Raw genomic sequence first — 18,830 nt, 5'->3', positions numbered from 1 at the left:
TATCGATCGATGAATATTCGTCTCGGGGGTTCTTTATATCAGGGGAGCGCACACTTTTTGAGCTGCGCCCCCCTGCCTGCTTCTGCAGCTACTCGAGCCCCACTTACTGTTAGACCGGTGTTGGGTGTGACGTCACACGACCCCGTTGTCATGGCAACGTGGCGTCATTTGACGCCGCGGGTTCATGTGACATGGCACCGCTGCGTCATTTGACGCCCGTTGCGATGGAGACACGGCACAACACTCCTGCTGAAACCCGGTAAGTAGGTTACAGAGGCCTCACGCCTCCCCCTGCATTTAATGGCGCAAGGCCTCTGCAACCGCCCGCACCCCCCCTGTTTGCGCACACCGCTGCTTTATATCACTGTTAGGGCTGTAGAAGATTACCCAAGATGCAAAGTTCTATGTGAACGATCATGTGACCAGGCAGCCACTAGATACAATTGGTGCACTGCTAGAGAGAGGGCGGGGCTCAAGAGCCAGAGCGTGTCTCAGAAGAGGAAGGGGAAATTACTTTGTAAATGGTTGCTATAGAAACAAAAAATACTTGTTACATTAGAATACATTAAAATTGTATTTAAAAACTGGGGGGAGGGGGATTCAACAGAAATGCTACAAGTATTTTCTCATAGTAAAGAACTGATTTATTATTAAAAAAAACAAAAAACAAAACACACACACACATGTAGGATATTGATTGAACTGCTGCTTTAATGTTACAAGCCAAGCACGGTAAGTGCAAAAAAACAGAGGAAAATCCTCCGCAATGTAACAATAAGGCTGTTAGTGTTCACATTGTTAGACACGTACAGTAAATAGCAGTGAAATGGTACAACAGATTGATATGAGTAAAAGGAAGGAGTGGCTCAGTGAACCAACACTGAGTTTATATTAGGGGAACCTGGTTCAATTCCTGCTATCGGCTCCTTGGCCAAGTCACTTTATCTCCCTGTGCCTCAGGCCCCAAAAACATAGAGCTCACCCGGGCAGGGACTGTGTCTGTAATAATCATATGTGCTGAGTACTGTGCCCTGTACTGTAACTGGGAAGCGCGCTGAGTCCCATTGGGAGAAAACGTGTTACAGTATATGAATGTAACCCCCTTTCCCTATGCATATGGGAAACCGCGGGCGGTTACGCGTGCGGCTAATACCTGAATGCTGACACGCAACTACAACCATGAGTAAATCCCCCAAACTACTGGGGGTGCCTGGGGCACCCATAAACCCAGTGTCCGCACAGACAGTCCCGTCGAAGTGTGAGGTAGCACTACCCCCCTGTGATATGTTGGTGCAAGTCGGTACCTTCCTGGTCACAGGCCTGACCATGGTGTAGGAAGACGAGGATGCTGGATCAGGTCCTCCGCCGCAGGGCCTCCAACACAACTCCCCTCACACCTTATCCTGGGTCGCAGTCTGCGGTGACGTCACCGGTGCTGCCACATGCAGACTGGTCCCCGGCCGTAGTCTGCCGTGTGGACGTCCTTCCACCGACGCAGTAAGGCTGTGCTAGTACTACAGGGGAAGAGTCCCTATCTGGGGCCTTCCCTACAATACTGGCATAAGCGTGACTCAGGGCCTAGCTGGGGCCTAGGGGGCAAGGTATAGGCCTAGTCCAGGAAGCTACTGCTCCCTGGACACTACCATCTTCCTTGGGTGCCTCTATCAGACTGCCTGCATCCCTGTTAGTCCCTTGGAGGATATCCTCCTTTTAGATGGCCGTTCGCACGCCTCTCGCAAAGCCCTATGGGAATCGTAGTCCCTAGTGCCTGCGAAACCATTCCAAGATGGCCGCCGTGCCGATTGCAATGGCCGTCTCCACCTCTCGCCGATCGCGCGGGGTCCGCCGAGCAGCTGGCCAGTTCCCCGCCCAGGAGCAGGGTAGGGTAGACTCGGCTACATGAAATAAAGTTCTTATTATTATTATTAAATGCCGGTGCAATGGTTTCTGGTTGTGAGCATGTAAACACACAAACTAAGAATCCCCCATTTAGCTTTCAGCATCCACATGGAAAGATCCATCTTGAATTGAATGTCCTTATACCACCTAATATTAAAAAAAAAAAAAAAAAACAGAGCATATGAAATTAAAGCGACCAGCTGCAGAGACATTTGTTCACGGAACAATTTCTTCTTTCAGTTCATCTGTAAATTAGCATTCCTAACACTGCTTGTTCGGCATCTTAAAATTGAAAGTATGCAATCCTTGTAAACGCTCCTCGGTGGGGTTTGAGGTATTGCAATCATTAACGAAAAACATTAGTGAGGTTCCCATAATACTCTGCAAATTCTGAACAACCATAAAGTAACCGTCCCTTGTGCGGGGAGTAGGAAGGGATATGGGACACGAACATAAACACTGTCTTTTAAGTTTCATGAGCAAACACTGGACAAGTTTCCCTACTTATCAGGGATGACCCTTAGATCAGAGGTAGCCAACTCCAGTCCTCATGGGCCACCGACACGTCAGGTTTTCAGAATATCCCCGCTTCAGCACAGGTGGCTCATTCAATGGCTCAGTCGATGATGCGTATTCCGATGAATCTAAGGCAGAGTCATTTGTATTTATTTTCCCTACAAAAAGGTTTCCTTGTCCTCATTAGCAGGGAAACGTTTTAAGGGAATGTAGTCCTGGTCCCCCCTGGGTTCCCCTTCATTCCATTACCTTCCGCTGTGGCTGCGTCCGGAAGCGGAGGATGGGGAGAGAGCGGGGAGATCTGTGGGCAGTTGTGGTGTGCGATCGAGTCGCCGGAGGCTTCCGGTGGCACAGTAGCAGGGCGCCGCCATCTTTACTTAGCCGCACATGCGCAGAAGCAATTTGAGTGGCGGCAGCAATTACGGAGCTCGCGCATGCGTAGTACCCTCCAGGAGCAGCGGCCATTACATGCTAAGTCCCGCACGGGAACTACAAGCCCCACAATGCACCAGAGCAGTAAAGTCATGGCGCGAACCAGCCAATAGGGCTGCAGCAATCCCCTGCTTACAAAGAGATACATTTTGCGCGCTGTGAGCACCACACCAGTCGGAAGAAGGACATCTGAGGAGCAGGTTGTGTCCAGGGAGCAGTGCACCCTTGAACTAGGTCAGATCTTCCCCCTTAGGCCCCAGCTAGGCCTCGACTCACTGTAGCTTGTGGCTGCTATAGGGAAAGCCCATAGTCAGGGACCTTTCCCAGTAGCTGCATATAGTCAGGTACAGAACCGGTGAGACGCCACGCGGTGACTGCGGCCTGAGGTCTGAGACCAGACCAGCTACGCGGCAAAGATGGTAAGGTGATATTATCCACGCCGGGGTTCACCCCACGTGGAGGCGGACGCCATCGTGGATGACAACGTTGGATCCGATGGATCCTCTTTGTTGTTCTGCAATACCCGGGTGCTGGAGCCCCGTGCAGGTACCTAACCAAGTGCACTACCACTCTATGGGATAGCGTTATCTCCAACACTTTGGGTGGGCCTTCACTTTGGGAAAGGGACATCAGAGAATTGGTGCCTTGCACCCAATGTACTCTGGAGACACTCACTGTTGGTATCAGGTTGGGGGCTATATTACTGTGGGGTACAGGGTACTAAGAATATTGTGTTCAGTAAAGGTTGTTAGCATATATATATTTGTGTGCGTATGTTATTATTGTTCCTGTAAGGGTTCATCCCGCCAAGTCGGGATCCCTTGCGGGTGGAGGAGCTGTCACCATAAGAATCAGGTACACCTTAGGCTCCCAGCGGCGGAGGTTCAGGTCTTCTGTGAGCCACAGGTAATGCACCACACACATCGTAGTCGCCATATCTTCCATAGGGTGGGAGAAGTGCGCTACATGAACATGGAGGAACCCCTCTTATCTCCTTCCTGAATCTTCTTGATTTGAAGCTTTAATATGTTATGGGTTTGGATGTGGACATGCTACAGATAGCAGAGGAATGAGAAATTAAGTCATCAATCAATCAGGGATTTCATTTTCCACATTAGAAGGGGATAATTGTTTGAAGTGGGTTTGTTGCCCAATACCAGTTAATGTTTCCATTTTAAACTCTTTTAAAGGGCACCATGCTGCTTACATCTGAAGGCAGGTGACACAAGCCTGAGATAAAACATGTAATTGAACCATAACATATCATGATATTAGTAAGAATAATATCACCTTTCCCTTTTTACGTTAGGAAATGTTCTCTCGCACGAAATTCCTGGAGGTAAGGAGGGTGAAAGATCTCAGTTTCATTTAAAAATAAATAAATACAATGTATATATATTTCAACTTTACATCTAAGATCAACTCTGTGCAATGAAATTGTGAATGAATGTAACATTGTAAAGAGCAGTGTTTGCAGTTGTGGGAGGGAAAGGGTGATTGGCTCAGTGTATGCACCGCAACTGCCTGAACCAGAGAGCATCATGCAGAACAGGGCAACCTGATACGTTAGTGTCAAAATCCTGGCGATCAAACTCTCGTTCTGTGTCTAGCCAAGGTAGCCCAATGCTACCTCCCAGGTACCCCAATGAGCAGGGCAAGAAGTATCAATGTATTGTTACTGTACACTGCACGGTGGAGGGTTTCTGCCCCCTTTTTGTTTTTACCAACCACAACTTTTTTAATGTAATGTATAGTTACAAACAGCCTTAATACAGTGAATTAACCGTACAGACAGCATGAAAGAGGAACAACATTCACTTTACAACACCCCCTTTTATACATGCTAAAACAAAGGCTTCACACATAAATGTTACTCATTCTCGGAGATGTTTACCTAGCAACAAATTACTTCTATGATCGTATCACCTTTTTTGACCAATTACATTCTGATAAATAACCATTGCACATAATTATGTAAATGCCATACGCCTTGATGATGCCTTTAATGGCTAATATATATATGTATATTGCAGACGGTATATATATTGCAGACGGCCCAAAAATATAGCACTCTGGTATACCGTCTGCAATAACAAAAGTACATTTTTTTTATTAGATGTCACAAAACAGGATAAAAGATAGCACAGAATTTAAAAATATGGCATAGATCCCCTGTGCATAAACCGAAGCAATATGCTAACTAGCATGTAGATCATATCATATAGAAACACTGTTAGTAGCCGGGTAGCTGGACAAATAATATCCCGGGCTTAATCACAGATCCCAAGAGAAAAATACAATATCTCAATGGGAAACAGCAGACAGTGCTACTCTGTGGCAATAAGGGAGTAGCTGGGAGTACATCACCAATATATACAGGAACTGTGAAAAAGCTGGGGCCAGAAGTTCTTAATAAAGTCAAATCACTTCATAGGATGTCATAGGACTGATCAAGTATGGAATGTAATCCCCAAATAAGCTACAAATAGCAATGCAAAAAGTCAGTCCTGTTGAAGAGACAAATAACAGATGATGTAGGTCCAAGTGTAAGGCCTCGTCCAGGGTTGCTGCTTGCTGGCGGAGGCGCGCTGAGGCGCGCTTCCGCTCGGCACTGAGCCCCTACAGCCGCAATTAGAGCGGCTTTATTAGGGGCTCGCTTACGCTTCCGCAAGCGCGCGGAAGCGTAGATCTTAGCAGATTTTTACATTTCAGCGCTCGCCGGAGCGCAGGGCCGGTCACGTGAGCGGTTCACCCAATGAAGGCGAACCAGCTCCGTGACGTCACTGGCCCGCCCCCGACACGCCCCCTGACGGCGCACTGCACTGTCTAAGGCCAGGGAAAGCACCCGCTTTCCCTAGCCTCAGCGCGCCTCAGCACGCTAGCGGGGGAGCTTGGCCGAGGCCTAATGAGTACACAATCCTGAAATGTATATGGTGTTCAGCACAATCCTACATGCATATAAGAGAATCACAGAACATGCATTGAGCAGCAGCTCAAGAGGTATATTTACTTATCCCAAGAGGGGGAGAAACCAGGGGATCCTGCCTACAGCACCCACTCCTACGCGTTTCGGCCAGATGCCTTCAACTGGGAGTGGCCCTTCGACCAAATTCGGCTCCAAATTCGGCTCCAAATTCGGCTCCAAATTCTGCCGCGCGGTCTTTCTTCAGCGCGCTCGCGCTCACTACGGACGGCCCTATAGAGCTGCTGCACTTTGTTCACGCTGCGCACACTATAAACGCAGCCTATCTCAGTGGCCTAACGAGCACCTACAGATAACATCGTGTATCCTGGGAAACGTGCTATTTTGCTTCTCGCAGATTAACGTTAAGAGGCTACATTTATAAAGATTGAAATATTATAAGGACTTCTGGGGTCTTAAAAGCTTGATTAAAAACTTATGAAGAACTATGATATTGGTCGGGTAAAAGATATCACAACCTGCAAAAAAATAAATCATAAAGAGTAGAACAGCTAGATAATGTTAATATATGTTTTTAGGAAGGATTGCATCTTTAAAGCATGTTTTTAATACATAGAATATAAAATAAATGATACAGAGTAATACAGTGGTGATGTCCCAGCCTTTGGGATTCCAATCAGGTTCATCAGCTTCAATGTCAGCTTGTGACCTTGGGTAGTAGTTCACTCTATCTCCCAGGGGATCAACTTCACGCATCCCCAAAAATTACATTGTAAAACTTTACAGGGCATGGAGTTATTGTGCCTGGAAAATAGTATGTATAGCAAGCACTGCAGTGTATGTACATAAGAAACAACTGTTATTATTATTCCTTTAGGTAACACATATTGAATGCTAATGTAATATGTTTGCTTTACAGTCTCTTTAATAATTGGTATTTTTGTTACACATTATACATGCTTCTTGCGAGGATTTAGAGGGTCTTACTTACAGTGACAATGATGTGTTATGTGCTGTTTATTCACGGATACGTGCTAAATACCACAGTTTCTTATTTTATTTGCATGACAACTAACATCGAAACATAAAAATGAACTACTAATTAAGAAGAACTGTGTGCTACATTGTTTATTTGCTTAAAATAAGATAAAGTAAATTGAAACAAACTGGGGTTTTGTTTCTCATTGTGAGTTCTGAAACGTTTGACATTGATGTCAAACAAATTGGAACTTCTTTTAACACTTGTTGGATAGTAAACCAAGCCCCAATGCATATCCAATATGACATATAACTTTGTTCATTTCTACTTGTTTGTTCTCCTCTTAAGTATGGGTCAATTAGTTCCATCTTTAGGCCAAGACAGGTCCATCCTGTAAACCGTGGTCAAGGTAAGACCCTTTCTACTGAACATGTGTTATGTCAAAATGTGATTTACACATCTGACTGCAGTCACAGTTCTGTGAAGAGTTCTGTTGCTAAATGCAGTTGGGATCTGTGAAGTTATTTTGACTTTATGCAATTTAACTCTGAGCAACCCACATCTGCGTTGCAGCAAAGGCGGCAGCCAAAGGGTGTCAGCCGTTTGCTGCCATTCGCTGATGTTACAGCTGCTCTGTTACAATCTGAAACACACTAACCTTGTCATCCCCCTGTACGCTATGTTTCCACTTACCCTTCCTTTATAAATTGCAAGCACCTTGGGGCAGGATGCTCCTTACCTACTGTAACACTGTAGGTTAATGTTTGTTATTTTATTGTATTTCGTTGTTCAACTCTATTGTACTGCACTACGGAATATGTTGGTGCATTATAAATAAATAATAATAATAACCCTGCCTGTCCATAAGGCCTTGGCTATGCTTGCGACGACCGCGCGGAACCATGATCACATTGCCTAAAGGCATTGATCTCGCCCACAGACAGTGCGGGCGATAGCAGGAGGGGGCGCTCCTTGAGCGAGGAATCAGTTGAAACTGATTTCTCGGCGTGCCGAGCAGGTCACGTGGGTGACATCACAGCCTTCGCACGCCTCCGCGTGGGCGAAGGCTGTGTGGCCTTAGCCTTAATCAGCTTTGCTGAATGGAGCATTCTGATTGGTTAACCTCACAGATCTGATTGTCCTCCTAGAACACACGTTGGCCACGTTCTAATAGCTTGATAAGAAGTTGTATGTTCCTGAAAAATCACGTGCAATGTAGGTGGAAAACATTATGGTGCATGACACGTTGCCGCGTTTGTTATGCACACAGGGTTTATTTAACGCCATCTCTTTTTCATGCACGCAAACTTGTGCAAGTAATACTATATAAATCCTCAAAGCTTTTGTATCCTCGGCCCCTGGATGTTCGAAAAGTAAGAAGAAATCATACTTTTGCAATGTACAGGATCACTGTAAAATGCATCCTCTCACTGTTTTCTTGACACGTAGATACTCTTGTCGCCCTTTATGTTGGTCATATTAGTTCGATCCCCCTTTATAAAATGAGATATGTGTGATGCACATTGGGAAAACTGTATATTGTCAGTCCTGCCAACCTATATATACCCCCCAGCTGGGGGTGTTGCCCATAAACAACTTAATTAAACCTAGGATAAACCCAATGAGTGTTGAAAATATCACAAGTATTAGTACAGAGAGCAAAGTCCTTGGCGCACTATCAAGTGCGTGAACCTGATATAATAGTCCTGCTTTTGGAGAACTAGTTCGTAAATGTCCACAGTCTGACCTCCTGATTTCCTTCCGATATTCAAATATCTGTAATCAAAGAGAACAGGAGACCATTGCGCAGTATCCCATGTGTATCGAAGCCTCATCCACACAGCTGCTAGATACTTACATCTAGATGGGTAAATGCAGGCCTTGAAAGATAACTTTAAACCGGAGGTCTGTGTCTCTCGTAGGGTTGTCTTGGGTTCCCCACTGGTGATGCTCCCGCTCCACAGATGGCTGATTCGCCCAATGGTACACAAAAGATAAAATGCCAGATAGTGTGGTACAGTACAATTTAATAAAACTATAAAAAGATCAACATTTGATGCACTCATGTGCTAGATGATCTTACTGCACGATTTACAATGTGCCGTCCGCAAGCATGAGGGGCTGAACCGTGGTGTGTGTGGAGGCTGGATCCCGCGTGTGTCTCTTCCTCGCGGCCGCAATTCGGAGCGCCAGGTCCACCTCAGATGACGTCACCGCCCACAGCAACCTCCTCAGCTGGTACTGGCACGTAGCAATGCGTGCAACTAAGCTCCACCCTACGCGCGTTTCGTGACTGCTGACGTCACTTCCTCAGGGGTAATGGAGCTTTGGTGCTGTAGGGTGCTATTTAAGCACAACTGATTGGCCCAAACTTGACCCTGATAGGATAATTACTCCTGGTGATAAATGGAATAAACTCACCTTCTTTGGATGTCTTTTTATTTTTATTCGAATCCATCACTATTAAATCCTCCCTTGGGATATTCTTTACAGATTCCAATGCCCTTGTTACCTTGGTGTAATTATATTCCCTATCCATAAATTTATCCCTTAGTTCTTCTGCCTGTATATTAAATTCCCCAGTCTTCGAGCAATTACGTTTAGTTCTTAAAAATTGGCCCTTGGGTATATTGTTGAGGTGAGTTTATTCCATTTATCACCAAATATAATGCCATGGCTCCGAAAATTACCCAAATAATTAAAAAACATTGGGGAATCCTACAGGAAGACCTAACATTAAACACTATTTTACCAAAAAGTCCACAAATAGTATTTAAAAGGGCAAATAACCTCAAACTGCAACTCTCTCCAAGCTGTCCATTCGATGTAGCAAAAAAATCCAATACAACATGGCTAAGGGAACTAAATGGGTTCTTCACGTGTGGGAAATGTATTGGCTGTAAATACAGCACCAAATGTAGGGAATTTAAATCAAATACAACAGGTGCTGTATTTCCAATCAAGTCTTTTATAAATTGTAAAAGTTCCTTTACGGTCTACCTGTTAGAATGCCCCTGTGGGCTACAATATGTAGGGCGAACAGGTAGACCATTAAAGAGACGCTTTTCGGAGCACGTCTACAATATCAAAAGGGGTCTCGAGACACATAGTGTCTCGAATCACTTTAAAATAAAACATAATCAAAACCCCGAGGGATTGGTCTGCAAGGGTATAGATTGTCCCAAACAAAATTGGAGAGGGGGAGATAAAATCAATCTAATATCCCGGTGAGAAAGCTATTGGATATACACCCTAAAAACATTAACTCCAAAAGGTCTAAACATCGAGTTTGACCTGGCATCCTTTTTGAGGGATAGCTGATTGGATATCAAACATTAAAAATTCTGTGAGCCAATATCATAAATTTTCTCTGAGTCCTCTGTTCTTCTTGTCCCATATACACTCTACAGGTACTTTCTGTAGTTCTATTGTTTATAAATAGAGTTTATTATAGTATATGTAATTAATTATTAAATATTATTGTAATAATGGTCCCAGACACTAATGTTTTATATATTTATTTTAATGTATCAAAGTTTATTAATTGTATTATTTGTGCTTTTGGTATACTATACAGGCATACCCCGCATTAACGTACGCAATGGGACTGGAGCATGTATGTAAAGTGAAAATGTACTTAAAGTGAAGCACTACCTTTTCCCACTTATCGATGTACTGCAATCGTTATATACGTGCATAACTGATGTAAATAACGCATTTGTGACAGGCTCTATAGTCTCCCCGCTTGCGCACAGCTTCGGTACAGGTAGGGAGACAGTATTGCTGTTCAGGACGTGATGACAGGCGCATGCGTGATCTGTCATTTGCCTATTGGGCGATCTGTACTTACTCGCGAGTGTACTTAAAGTGAGTGTACTTAAAGCGGGGTATGCCTGTATGCAGCACTGTGTGAAGATTGTATTTCAGGATATGTTGTGTTATAATCTTATTATAGTAGTTTTGCGATACAGCTGCTATGAATGACAGGAGCTTGCAATGTTAACATCAGCACTCTAGCCAATTAGCCCAACACCCCTCCAGGAGTAATTATCCTATCAGGGTCAAGTTTGGGCCAATCATTTGTGCTTAAATAGCACCCTACAGCACCAAAGCTCCATTACCCCTGAGGAAGTGACGTCAGCAGTCACGAAAAGCGCGTAGGGTGGAGCTTAGTTGCACGCATTGCTACGTGCCAGTACCAGCTGAGGAGGTTGCTGTGGGCGGTGACGTCATCTGAGGTGGACCTGGCGCTCCGAATTGCGGCCGCGAGGAAGAGACACACGCGGCATCCAGCCTCCACACACACCACGGTTCAGCCCCTCATGCTTGCGGACGGCACATTGTAAATCGTGCAGTAAGGTCATCTAGCATGTGAGTGCATCAAATGTTGATCTTTTTATAGTTTTATTAAATTGTACTGTACCACACTATCTGGCATTTTATCTTTTGTGTACCATTGGGCGAATCGGCCATCTGTGGAGCGGGAGCATCACCAGTGGGGAACCCAAGACAACCCTACGAGAGACACAGACCTCCGGTTTAAAGTTATCTTTTAAGGCCTGCATTTACCCATCTAGATGTAAGTATCTAGCAGCTGTGTGGATGAGGCTTCGATACACATGGGATACTGCGCAATGGTCTCCTGTTCTCTTTGATTACAGATATTTGAATATCGGAAGGAAATCAGGAGGACAGACTGTGGACATTTACGAACTAGTTCTCCAAAAGCAGGACTATTATATCAGGTTCACGCACTTGATAGTGCGCCAAGGACTTTGCTCTCTGTACTAATACTTGTTATAGCTATATGGAATAGCTTGTTTATAGTCCTAGGCAGCCCATTCCCATACCCTCCTCTAATCTGGTGGTTTGTGGACTATTGTGCTTAGTGGTTATCCTTTTACAGTTTGGATACACCAATTGTCACACTTTTATTTAATTTATTTTAATATTTGATGTTCACTATAATCTATTGCACACAATTTTTCACAATAGGTTGAGCGCTTGGTTGTAGTATAGTTTCTCTCTTTCACTTGAAAATATCACACTTGAATATCGTATTGTATTGTATTGTATGTATTTATTTAAATAGCGCCATAAATATACATAGCGCTTCACAGTAGTAATACATGCTGTAATCATATAAATAACAGATAATATAAATAACAGGCCATGGGAATAAGTGCTTCAGACATAAGAGTAACATTAAGGAAGAGGAGTCCCTGCTCCGAGGAGCTTACAATCTAATTGGTAGGTAGGGGAACGTATAGAGACAGTAGGAGGGAATTCTAGTAAGTAAATATCCATATAAAATCAACTTTGACCCCAGAAACCTGGCTCCAAATTGCACAATAGTTTACATCATGAAATAAGCAATATGCACTGTAATAAAATGCGACTCTTACTCATAACTAAGAGGGGAAAACAAATACTGCACTAATTCCAAAAATGACAGTGAGTATAGCTCAGTTATGTGCCGGGTCATAAACAATTCCCCCCAAAATATGTTGCAAGGACGACCACCGTCACAGGATATAGAGAAAGAATGCAAGGAATGACAGAGACAACCATTAGTATGGCAGATATGATGGAAGCTGAATGTTCAGTGCATTGGGTAGGGTTAGGGATAGCACTTCCAGAGAGGTATGAACTCCATTCCAGAAAAGATGGTCACAATATGAAAATGTAGAACAGTTAGCATCTTCATTGAGCCTTCGCTGAACCTTTAGCCTTGAAGAAAATGAATGCATTGCTGGTTATAATTGCAAGAAAGGAGTAACATTCTGTGGTCCCCTTTGGTGCTTTTAATAATGAAAGAGCATTGCCCTTAACCTCACTTGAATTGAGAAATCTGTTGTACTTTGAACCTGACAGAGGCGGGTTAGAGTAAGCTGTTCTACCCATCTTCTGATTGGCTAATGTTAGGGGGTGTGTGCAGTGTCGGTGTATAGGGGAAAAGCCACAGTAAATGGAAGAGTATGAAGTACAGCAGAAAATATTCAGAGCACTGACTGTCTTGGATCTAGTTTTGAAACAATAGCTCTTACGTGATTCTTACGGGATGAAAATTGACATTCATAGCCACATCCTTCCAAAGGAATGGCCTGATCTGAAAGAGGTAACCAGGACTTTTAACAATGTCATTTTACCAATTGTGAAAAGAACATTGGATTTCCACCCAAAAAACTATCTTCAGCTGGTGGCCTTTGGGTTGTCAAACTTTTATGGGTATTTATATTCTTTACTGACGACGTTAGAAGCAATATTTATTCAACTTAAATTGTCCTATAAATATTTTTCAAGCACATATGAAGGTATATTTGATCATATATATTATATTAATGATATATATGGAGTCAGGTATGGTAGGGTAATTCAATATAAGTACTAAACCAAGAGTTACTCAAACTCTCGCACTCTCGGATTAGTACTTCTTCGGAGCATCACTACCCATTTATTGATATATTGTATGAGCATTTGTAGGTAGGGAAGAGAGCTTTTAAGATAGATACTAGACTGTATTGTTCCTGAGTGGATCATATTAGGGTAGGTATGTATGTATGTATGTCTTTTTTTATGTAGTGCCATTAATGTACTTAGCAATCATATAAATAACAAATAATACAAATAACACGATGGGAAGAAGTGCTTTAGACATAAAAGTAACATTTAGGAAGAGGAGTTCCTGCTCCGAACAGCTTACAATCTAATTGGTAGGTAGGAAGAACGTACAGAGACAGTAGGGGGGCGTTCTGGTAAGTGCGTCTGCAAGGGGCCAAGGTTTAGGTATGAGTGTAAAGTATTAGCCACGGAGCTACTCATATGCTTCGTTAAGCAGGTGTGTCGTAAGGTGGGTCATAAAGGTGGATAGAGGGGGTGCTAGTCGGAGATTGAGGGGGAAGGGCATTCCAGAAGTGTATTTTAGGGTAATTCAATATTCTGCAAAGAAGACGATCTCACTACGATTGACTTGAATAAGGGGTTATGCTTTGCACTGGTATTGAGTCCAGTCCAGGAGATATTGAAGGCCCTGATACTTGTCCTAAATATACATTTTTGGTACCCTTTGAAACTGCTAATCCCATTTTCTTGAGACGTGTTTTATTGCATTTGTAAAATTTTCCATTCCTGCGGTGCCAACCCCGAAAGACAGGGTCCAAAGAAGGATTTAGAATAACTGTCAGCAGAACCACAAAAATATCAGTGATTCCTTCATCTTTGGGAATTTTTTTAAATAATATGGGCTGTTATTGGGGAATAAAGTTGCATCATAATATACACTTCTCTTCTATAGCGCATTGCTGCTTGAAGGTTTATAAATATTCCCTCAGCGTAAAAAAATGGCTGGCAACAACTTATATGTTTGTAAGTCAACTGTGAATGACACCACCAGAGGAGAGAGGAAAGAGGAGAGAGGAGAGAGGAGAGAGGAGAGAGGAGAGAGGAGAGAGGAGAGAGGAGAGAGGAGAGAGGAGAGAGGAGAGAGGAGAGAGGAGAGAGGAGAGAGGAGATTTTGTTTCTCCAAGACCCGCTGTAACTTAACTTTAGTGGAGTACCACTACTACCTGCATTATATATACAGTATATTAAAGCTTAATAGCTATTAAGCTTTTCCTTCTTGCACATTGGAGTGCCTGTCCTTTTTTTGGTTTTGGGTACTACTATCCTGGATGGTATGCAATCTAGTTGACCTAATTTGTACTGTTTGGTGAGTGCCGTGTGTGTGCGTGTATATCTTACTATATATTTCTGAAAGCATTGTATGTTTCTCTGTCTGCACTGTCCCTAGCGGCAATCTCATTGGTCCCTTGGCCCGCCCGCCCCCGCACACCTCTCATTGGCCTGAGGCGGAGTGACGGGCCAAAGGTCCAAACACACACACACACACAGCACCTCAACTTCCACACCCCCCCCCCCCACCCTCCCTCTCCCGGTGCCCGAAATAATTCGGCACGGTGGGTCCCTTACCCGGAGTCCCGTTGTCCGGTTGGGCCTGCGCGGTTGATGGGGGAGAGTGTGATCACTAGGAGCCGTCGGTGCGGCTGCTGTGGCGGCCACTTGATCCCCTCCCGCTCGATGCAGGTGGTTGGTGGTGGTTTGGCGCCAGGGTATGTGTGCTCAGGTTCCCCCCGCGCGGTGCAGCCTCCAGCACAGCAGGAGGGCTGTGGTGGTGTGTTTGGGGTGGGTGGCGCCGGGGGAGCCTCTGACTAACGGCCTACCCACAGGCCCTTCGTGCCGGGGACCGAGGTGAGGGGGGGGGACAAGCACCGGGACAGAATAACGCTAAGCCCACACCACCCGAGGTGAGGGGGGGGGGAGGAGTGCCGGGGACAGAGTGACCCCAGCGCCGGAGAGAGGGGAGTGGGAAAACAAGCGCAGGGGACCGGGGGGGACAACCACCGGGGACAGGGGAGGGAGAGTGATGAGGGCCGCAGGGGGGGGAGAGTGATGTGGGGTGCAGGGGTGGGGAGAGTGATGTGGGGAACAGGGGGGGGAGAGTGATGTGGGGTGCAGGAGGGGAGAGTGATGTGGGGTGCAGGGGGAGTTCAGGGGGGGGGGAGAGTGCCGTCTGGTGCAGGGGGGAAAGACTGATGTAAAGTGTCCTGGGGGGGAACGGACCTTAATGGGGGGAACCGAGCTGGGAAGGGGGGGTCAAATAAAGCTAGGAACGGGGGAGGGGAGCCGAGACAGAGGGGGAGCGGGAAAATGTACTCCCGGGCAACGCCGGGTATATCAGCTAGTATATAATAAAGTGCAAAAATAATGATGATACAAGTTGGTAAGAACAGGCACTCCAGGTCTATAGAAAAAACATACGTAAAGTTTATTTCGAATAGATCAACATTTCAGCTTTAGTCATTGCCCTGAGAAAGGCTCCGCAGTGAGCAGAAATATATATAATATAATATATATATATTACATTGAGATAATGAAATCTATCCCGGGAAGAATATTGTTTCAAAAATGCTTTCATAAGTTAATAAATAGCAAACCTATCCCAATCTGCAATTGCTTTTTAACGAGGTGCTGTAAAAGGATAACAGTAAGACACTTTCACTGGGTTTTGTTTAAGCTTTCTCAGCGCTCTGAAAGATCTCAGTCAGGAAGGGTCCAAAGTGCTAAAGCCGAACTGCATCTATGCCGTACCCTGCATCTGTGAAGCAGGGTAACGTACCGTTAACAATGTATTAACTTCCACTCATTCGTCTCCTGAGAGTTTGGCTCAATTTAAATTAATGGGACTAAAATCTCCAGCACAGGGAAGACAGATTCAGGGTATGTTAAATAGGGGGATTTTTAGCTGTGTTACGTCATGTCACACCATCTTGCATAGTGCTGTAATTACTGACTAGTTAGGAGTTCATACCTACCTAAAAGAGACTCCAAAACCCACATTACTTTGGGATTTCACAAGTCTGTGACCAGGCAGGTAAGGTAAAGGAAATGTGTATAATCAATATATTAAATAAGAGTGTATCTTGAAAAAGGGCACAGCTATATGTTACCTTAGTAATATAAGGATACATTGTAGCTGCTGAGTTACACTGACTGAAGGATTGATTGAAAGTGAAAAGCGGCCATTATGTTAGGCACACAATAAGGATTTTTACAGATTTATAACAGGAGCACCAAACGAGGTTTTGCCAGGTTAGATAAGAATGTAGATAATACATTGTCACACGCTTTTTATATATATATCAGGGGGGCGCAAACTTTTTTCCCTGCGCCCCCCTGCCGGCTGTCCCCTCATTCCCGCGCCCCCCCCAACCCCAACTTACCCGCGCTCCGGCGTAATGACGTCACGTTGCCATAGCAACGTGACGTCACATGACCTCGCAGCGTCATTTTGACGCCGCGTTGCCATGGCGACGCAGGGAGGAAGCCGCCGAAGCCACGGTAAGTAAGGTTTACAGAGGCCCTGCAGCTCCCCCGGCACTTAATTTAAGTGCCTTCGGGAAGCGCGCGGGGCTTCTGTAAACCCCGCGCCCCCCGTCGGCAGTGTCGCGCCCCCCCTGGGGGTCGCGCCCCACAGTTTGCGCACCGGTGATATATATATATAAAAACAAATATGGGGGGAAGAAGGGTAAAGTAGTATTAAAGGTAGTCTTCGCTATCCAACGTTTCACTTTACAATGAATGGCGTATCCAAAGCTTTACAATGCATCCCTATGGGCCGTTTTCCGACGCCGGAATGCGTTATTCGACGCCTGGATGTGTTATCCAACGCTCACCGACACTGATTAACATGGGACTCACTTTACAACGGTTTCACTATCCAACGCTACTTCCAGAACGGGTTCCGGTGAATAACCGAGGACAGCCTGTACTGCTTTAAAGAAGCAATCCATGCAATATCCTACGTGTGTTTTTGTTTTTTGTTTTTTAAATAAATCAGTTCTGTAGTATTACATAATACTTACTAAAAAATACATTCAACTCTTAATGTAATTTGTAATAAGTTTATATATATATTATATATGGAGCGTCATTTGATTCCAATAGCAGTTTTAGCACATTTCCCCAGCAGCGCAAAATCTTTGTTACACTTTCCTGTTTGTAATAATGTGTTGCCAATATTCCCAGCAGTTTCAGCTGCAAACTAACAATAGATAATGTTACCTTTGTAATAAAAGGATACATTGTAGCTGCTGAATTACACTGACTGAATGATTAATTGAAAATGAAAGGCAGCCATTTAGTGAACCCTGGAAGCAGGATCTTTGCTGATCGATCACAGGAGGACAAATAAATCAGCAGCTTAGGTAATGAGTTTTCAATGAAGGTAATCAAAGGCTGCATATTTTAAAACAAGAAAACATACATATATGGACTAACTCTTTAAGGAAACAATGACGTTGTTGTTGGGTTTTTTTGCAAACTGACAGGGATTGCCACCTTTAATGAGAGAAGTTTGTATTATATTGTAATATTCTGTGTTATTCATGGTTATGCTGTTCAGAGATAGAACTTTTAGTGTTACCAATAGACATTGTGACACAATTGTGAACATTACAGTACAGGGGCGGCCAACTCCAGTCTTCAAGGGCCGCCAACCGGTCAGGTTTTAAGTATATCCCTGCTTCAGCACAGGTGGCTCAATCAGTGGCACAGTCTTTGTTTGAGCTACTGATTCTGCCACCTGTGCTGAAGCAGGGATATCATTAAAATCTGACCTGTTGGTGGACCTTAAGGACTGGAGTTGGCCGCTCCTGTATAGAGCATGTGCTACATTAGGGATGCTCAACTCTCTTGCTCAAGCCTCCCCCCTCCACCAACAGGTCAGGTTTTCAGGATATCCCACCTTCAGCACAGGTGGCTCAATCAGAGGATCAGTTTTCGACCGAGCCTCTGATTCAACCACCTGTGCTGAAGCTGGGATATTCCGAAAAAACCTGACCTGTTGCAGGAGCTTGAAGACTGCACCCCTGGGCTACGTGACTGTCCACTTTATTCAAATGTATGTTCCTAGGCAGCATATCTGTTACCATCGGGGGACACATGACGGGGTCACCCATTCTCTCTCATACAGTAAGTCAACAGGTAGCGAGCTGTGAGCTATTCACTCAGCAGCCAGGCCTGCCACTTCCTTGCGTGCGTTCTGAAGCCTGCCCTCGCTGTTCAAATATTAATAGGCGGTAGAAGGTGACCTTCAACCTGTTGCTGAATCAATATACTTTACAGCTAATAATTAACAAATTGTCGGTCACAATTAAGCTCTACTAAATGCTTCGTTTCCCTTTCTACGCAACATTTGCTTTTCAGCTTTTGTTCGTTTTATTCCTTCTCTCCTGAAATCTGAAATCAGTGCAAAGTGATGACATGAGGAGGAATACGCAGCTCCTGTGGGCGCGCTGCAGTGCGCTAAGAATAGACACAATGACACAATGCCGAGTATATCCGTCCAGCAATTAACCCCATCGCTGCCTAGCAGATCTGCCAAGCATAGGGGGGGGGGAGGAATCCCCCGTTTTTATCATTTTGGTAAAAGGTTCCGTTCTGTCCCTCTATCAAAATGAACCAATACGGTGACGCGTTGTTAGACTTTGGATATTATTATTATAAATATCATAATTAATTTAT

At 44.6% G+C, this 18,830-nt stretch overlaps 1 protein-coding gene across 6 annotated transcripts in view; it reads left to right on the top strand.

The window, feature by feature from the left end:
• Positions 1 to 12,704: 12,704 nt before the first annotated feature.
• ACMSD (aminocarboxymuconate semialdehyde decarboxylase) overlaps positions 12,705 to 18,830 on the top strand; it is a 43,387-nt gene continuing 37,261 nt past the window's right edge. For 3 of the 6 annotated variants that reach the window (XM_075609539.1, XM_075609534.1, XM_075609535.1), the window contains exon 1: positions 12,705 to 12,867. In XM_075609539.1, the coding sequence (XP_075465654.1) occupies positions 12,811 to 12,867 (57 nt within the window). In that variant the 5' untranslated portion in view covers positions 12,705 to 12,810. Of the gene's footprint in view, positions 12,868 to 14,734; positions 14,858 to 15,897; positions 15,916 to 18,541; positions 18,732 to 18,830 lie in introns of those variants that run through there. The other 3 variants (XM_075609537.1, XM_075609538.1, XM_075609536.1) reach the window with 3 other exon arrangements.

This window comes from Ascaphus truei, chromosome 7, assembly GCF_040206685.1.
Source record: "Ascaphus truei isolate aAscTru1 chromosome 7, aAscTru1.hap1, whole genome shotgun sequence".
In the NCBI taxonomy this organism is placed as follows: domain Eukaryota; kingdom Metazoa; phylum Chordata; class Amphibia; order Anura; family Ascaphidae; genus Ascaphus; species Ascaphus truei.
The sequence above is the reverse complement of the archived record's forward strand: the minus strand, read 5'-3'. Positions and strand labels throughout refer to the sequence as shown.